This window comes from Haliotis rubra, unplaced genomic scaffold (genome assembly GCF_003918875.1).
Source record: "Haliotis rubra isolate DU_JTF1 unplaced genomic scaffold, ASM391887v1 Scf115, whole genome shotgun sequence".
In the NCBI taxonomy this organism is placed as follows: Eukaryota; Metazoa; Mollusca; class Gastropoda; order Lepetellida; family Haliotidae; genus Haliotis; species Haliotis rubra.
Window position 1 is genome coordinate 591,033 of NW_025765059.1, and position 6,000 is coordinate 597,032.

General features: G+C 43.2%; 1 protein-coding gene across 6 annotated transcripts in view; it reads left to right on the forward strand.

Moving 5' to 3' along the window:
* Positions 1 to 5,235, forward strand: part of LOC124254314 (ankyrin repeat and death domain-containing protein 1A-like) — a 49,361-nt gene extending 44,126 nt beyond the window's left edge. For all 6 annotated transcript variants that reach the window (XM_046688239.1, XM_046688246.1, XM_046688251.1 and 3 more), the window contains 8 exons: positions 21 to 119; positions 542 to 640; positions 1,030 to 1,128; positions 1,641 to 1,739; positions 2,324 to 2,419; positions 3,448 to 3,646; positions 4,043 to 4,171; positions 4,494 to 5,235. In XM_046688239.1, the coding sequence (XP_046544195.1) occupies positions 21 to 119; positions 542 to 640; positions 1,030 to 1,128; positions 1,641 to 1,739; positions 2,324 to 2,419; positions 3,448 to 3,646; positions 4,043 to 4,171; positions 4,494 to 4,564 (891 nt within the window). In that variant the 3' untranslated portion in view covers positions 4,565 to 5,235. The remainder of the gene's footprint in view (positions 1 to 20; positions 120 to 541; positions 641 to 1,029; positions 1,129 to 1,640; positions 1,740 to 2,323; positions 2,420 to 3,447; positions 3,647 to 4,042; positions 4,172 to 4,493) is intronic.
* The last annotated feature ends 765 nt before the right edge of the window (positions 5,236 to 6,000 follow it).

Sequence of the window (6,000 nt, forward strand, 5' to 3'; positions counted from 1 at the left end):
CGATGTTTCCGCTGCTGTAGGAGGGGATGACCGCCCTGCATGCCGCCGCCGACAACGGCCATCGAGAGGTCGTTGACCTCCTCCTGGACTACACGGCCAGTGCCAATGCCGAGACCGTCGTGAGTGTTCCTACTCGGCTTCAGAATTAATAGACTATAATTATTCTCTTGGGTTGTCATTTGAATGTACTTGTTTTGTTAAATAACATGTCTATCTCATGTATCTAGAGTAGGGTATGTGAGATGCTTAGGTCACGAGATAAAGGGATAAGTTTTATGTGTTCTGTGTTTGTTTAGTGATCTCAGCCTGAAACCAAAAGACCATTGAGACAGAATGAAATGGGCATAAAGTGTTATGAGCATTTCAACAGACTTAATATATTCTACGAACAGAGCATTTCAACACTGATTAATCATTAGTGCATTCATGTAATGCCTTTTGAGTTTTCATACAATACTATCATTGTGTGTGTTCAATACGTATAGTATGTCACTGCTGAAAGTTACGACGCACATGTAACGGCCGCCATGTTTGTTTGCAGCGTGAAGTCACTCCGCTCCACCTGGCGGCAATGCATGCTCACGTGGATGTCTGCCAGAGCCTCCTCAAATACGGATGCAATGCTAATGCTCAAAACTTTGTAAGTTTTCCATGTTTAACGTCTTTAAATCTAGACTGCATTTAGTCTCACATTCATCTTTAGTCCCATCATTAATGTTGGAGATTAAGGACTAATGGAAAGTTCAAATAATCAGATATGAGCACTTTTACTTCGGAAAGTACCACAATCCTATGATACGAAACATATGATCCGTATGATCTTTGGTGTATTAGCACCCAACTCGTGCTCGTGGGTTTCGCAGAAGCGATAAATGTCAACGTCCTGCATGACCTTGACCGTGACCTTGACACGGGATTCATACCGATGCACTGTTCACGGATACTATCACTCTGATATATTATGGATACCTGAATATATGGTGCTGCACGGGAGGTGCTATGTGAATGCTTTGCTGTTTCACATTTCAGCAGGGGAATACCGCCTTACACATGGCAGCTTTAGCCAACCACAAAGAAGTAGCTCTGGTGCTTGTTGAGAATAACTGCGAACTTGATCTTCCTAATCACGTACGTTATAGTTTTTAAAGCTGTAAAACATGTTTTTGTGTTTTAACTCTAACCTGTTACACATAACTTACAGAGTTAAGTGCGTTACTTTTCTGAATATAAGAGCTCCTCTGACAAACTTCATTAAAATATGCTCCCTACAAAACTGTGATGCATTTACAAAAGCTGAGGTTATTACTTAAATGGATAGTTTATTTTAAGAGCAATGAAAGCTGGGCGGTGTGTCACGTTTAGATTATTAATTCATGTGAGATATCACAACAGTGGAAACTGATTGAATCCTGTTTAGATATCACAACAGTGGAAACTGATCAGATATGACAACACTGAATCCTGTTTAGATATCACAACAGTGGAAACTGATCAGATATGACAACACTGAATCCTGTTCAGATATGACAACACTGAATCCTGTTTAGATATGACAACACTGAATCCTGTTTAGATATCACAACAGTGGTGCTATGTGGTTGTGTGTTTACTATATGTGGCCGTATGTATTTGTTTACCAGCGTCTCCAGACGGCGCTACACGTGGGGGTGGAAAACGGCTACCTGGACGTTGTGGAGGTGTTGCTGGCCGGGGGAGCCAGCCTCGAGGCCAGGGAGAAGGTGGGGTTCCTGGGGCGTCACATAGTGGTCGGGCAGAGTGGGGACGGTCGGGCACAGTAGGGGGTGGGGTGTCAGGCACAGTCGGTGGGGTCGGGCAAAGTGGAGAGGGTCTGGCAGAAGTCGAACACGTTTCAGACTTCAGGAGAACTTCAACACATCGATGACCTTCCGAATTAATTGAGACTGTCAAACAGAAGTCAAACACCCTTAAGAACTGTATAGACGGTCAAACTGAACTTAAACATAGGGTGCACGATTAGAAATAACAAAGAAACAACTAGAAACACTAGTCAAACACATAGGGACAGCTGAGGGACTGAAGACAATCACAATATGGAAGGCTAGACATTAGTTAGAAGCATTGAAGATTTAGGTGCAGTGAAAACGGTCGGTCAGAAGTTCTGCGCACAAAATTGGACAATCACAACAGGTGAAGATCAAACAGAGGTCAAACACATAGTAGATCAACAGACAATGGAAGCCACGTGTTTCATAAATGTGGAGTTTAAGTCAACCATTTGTGTATCTTTGACCCTGGCTGTTGATCAAGGACTGATCTGATGGAATATATGGTTTATTTCCAGACGGGTAAGACGGCTCTCCAACTTGCCGCTAGGGGCAGTTTTGTCGCCATTGTAGACATGATCATCAAAGCAGACAGGTACTACGCCATAGCGAGGGTGAGTATTATAAGAGTTGCTTCATCCCACCTATCTGCCTTGTGTAGGAACGGAAATAACAGTTAACATATAAGGCATGAGAAAGGATAAGATAGATGGATGAAAACCTTCACCGTGCGGGGCGGCGGTTAGGTTAACATTCAGTTTAGATTTGGTTTAGATTTTAACTTTGTTTATTCGATCTCACCAGTACATAGTCCAATAGATGTTCCATTGCGTCAACGGTACTGGAGAAGAAGACGACACGTCATTATGAAGAAATATCTGACGATGACGAAAAAGGATGATTACAACATATTTCATACGCAACCGTACACATTTATAGCATTATTCCCATGACTCCTCTGATTCACATTTATAGCATTATTCCCATGACTCCTCTGATTCACATTTATAGCATTATTCCCATGACTCCTCTGATTCAGATTTATAGCATTATTCACATGACTCCTCTGATTCACATTTATAGCATTATTCCCATGACTCCTCTGATTCACATTTATAGCATTATTCCCATGACACCTCTGATTCACATTTATAGCATTATTCACATGACTCCTCTGATTCACATTTATAGCATTATTCCCATGGCTCCTCTGATTCACATTTATAGCATTATTCCCATGGCTCCTCTGATTCACATTTATAGCATTATTCCCATGACTCCTCTGATTCACATTTATAGCATTATTCCCATGACACCTGATTCACATTTATAGCATTATTCCCATGGCTCCTCTGATTCACATTTATAGCATTATTCCCATGACTCCTCTGATTCACATTTATAGCATTCACATCATTTATAGCATTATTCCCATGACTCCTCTGATTCACATTTATAGCATTATTCCCATGGCTCCTCTGATTCACATTTATAGCAGCATTATTCCCATGACTCCTCTGATTCACATTTATAGCATTATTCCCATGACTCCTCTGATTCACATTTATAGCATTATTTATACGTCGATGAGATTCAGCTTGAATGTCCCCGGCGTAAAACACACCCTTTCTGTCTGTATCAGGACTACCACGACATGGACCTCGGCTACGTGGACCCGCACCAGTATCTCCGTCGTCTTGCACACCCCGCAGCCACGCAGATGAAGGAAGTGATGTGGAAACTTGCCACAAAACAGCTCAAGCAGTACGACTGGAAGAAACTTGCAGTCCATTGGAGGTTCACCCCCGAACATATCCGATCTATAGAACACCAGTATACAGGTGGGTCGACATAGAACACTGATACACGGGTGGGTCTTCGGGTAGAACAGCGATACGTGGGTGGGTCTTCTTAGAACGTAGGTATACGGATGGGTCTTCCTGGAACATCAGTACTTGGGTGGACTTCCAGGAACATCCGTACATGGGCGGGCCTTCCAAGAACATCAGTACGTGAGTGGGTCTTCTGTGAATCTCTGTACTTGAGTGGGTCTTCCTACAACATTAGTACGCGGGTGGGTCTTCCTATGAAGTAGGTATACGGATGGGTCTTTCTAGAACATCAGTACGTGGTGAGTCTTCCTGGAACATCGGCAAAAGGGTGTCTCTTCCTAGAATATCGTGTTCTAAAGCAATTTTACGAGTGACCACAACATGGCCTAAACTTTATCTGTGCAGGTCCCAACAGTTACAAGGAGCACGGCTATAGGCTGCTGATGATCTGGCTGCATGGAGTTAGAAAGGATGAGAATGTTCTCAAACTGCTGTTTGAAGCCCTAGTCAGTGTAGACAAGAGACAATTAGCCGGTGAGGCATCAACCACTGTCGACCATTACAAAATCTACACATAGCATTATCTATGATAAAAAGTCTGCCCGCACCATTATCCATATATTCTTCATGTTTCAATATCAACACTAACAATTCTTCATGGCACATAATCTACACTAACCATTTCTCATAACAAGATTGACACATACCATTCCTCATGGCACAAAGTCTACACGTTAAACAATCGCCATCAACTATTACAGTAAGGTGCTTTACCGTGGTGCGTTACCTCTGTGACTGATACATGCCAATGAAGGGTATCTGTAAACCTGGTTATCTTCTGTCTTCTTCTCCACAGAGTCCATACGAAGAAAAGCCAACTTACAAGCTCAGAAACAATGTTCGCCAACGTTTTGTGAAATATCTTAGCAGCTCCTCCAGGTATAGACTGGACATATAACCAAAGCATGTCGCTTCTTGTCAACGCTGCATGAGACAGGGATGCGTCTTGATGTGTGGATGTGTGTTAAATTCTCAGGAGTCTGCGACACTGTGAACTGAAGATGTTCCAGTATGGTCCCACCGAAACCAAGCCCATGGTGGATGAGGAACACCAAGGAAAGAACACATCTATGAGCAGCTAATGACTGTATCTCCTCGGTATAACGCACAATCTGCTGATGTTCGACTTGGGTGGTTTCAGTCTTCTTGTCCTGCTTGGGAGACGCAGTTGCAGTGAGACCTTGTCGTGGCATACGAACGAAATGGTGTGATATTTGTTATTCCGAGGAGTGAGAGATAATATTCAGGACTGTCTGTGCTATAGCGGCGATTCCGTATAACGTAGGTTGCCTTATCTGATATACATATACTACTTCGTGGTATGTTCCACCTCATTACAAACATTGCCAGTGTACACCGGATGTGGTTGGACAAGCTCCATTACAGCAGGAGCTCCTGAAACGTCCACGTACCTCACAAATTGATCATTCCTCATACGCGATTTCTAATTACATCATGAGAACCACCATCCTCGATAATCTCCAGGGTATACGTTACGATAAATCTCCACTATATCCTGGATGCATCTACGGCTCGGCCCCATGATTTTATTACCTCCCTTGGCTGGCTTTTAATCCATTCAGGTGTCTACGCTGGGAAGTTGAGCGTACTAACCACAACTTTTCGCTTCTTTTATCTAATCGATTAAGCTCGGCAATATAATTGTTGCAGAGGTACTCTGAAAGAGGTAGAAAGAGTTCTTGCATATGTTTTTTAAGGTTTCAGACCTGTCAATTTGTCTGTATGAGATCCCGCCCCCAAATCTGATTCGCGGCTGCGACCGCTATCTTTGTTGACACTGGCAAGCTCCGTTGTAACGGCGGCTTAGCTGATTGGCTACTGTGAGAATGCGGAGCCAGCAAAGGGAGGTAAAAAAATTGTCTGGACGAGCCATCCAGATACATCCAGGGTACTAGTGGAGATTTTATCGGAACGTATACCCTGGAGATTAACGAGGATGGTGGTACTACTTTCGTAATTGTGTAATTATGTGGGTCCCTGTCTACAATGGTGAAGGTCATTACGTGGTTTATAAATGCCTATGGTTGAGTCAGTGGTTTGATGATCAACACCAAATACGCTGGAACTCCCCTTAACGGTCCCTGGTTTCTCCCTAATTGGCACTCCCGTGGTGCTGCCCCTCCTTCCTCTCACGCAACACACTCTCCTAATCCATCACACGTAAAACGTAACGGGAATACGTCCGTTCAGCCTACGTAGGCAGCGTATGGACTAAAATCATCGCTTTTACTTACATGATAGTTATTCTAAAGGTATTAACGTGTGGTTTGTTTCCATCGATA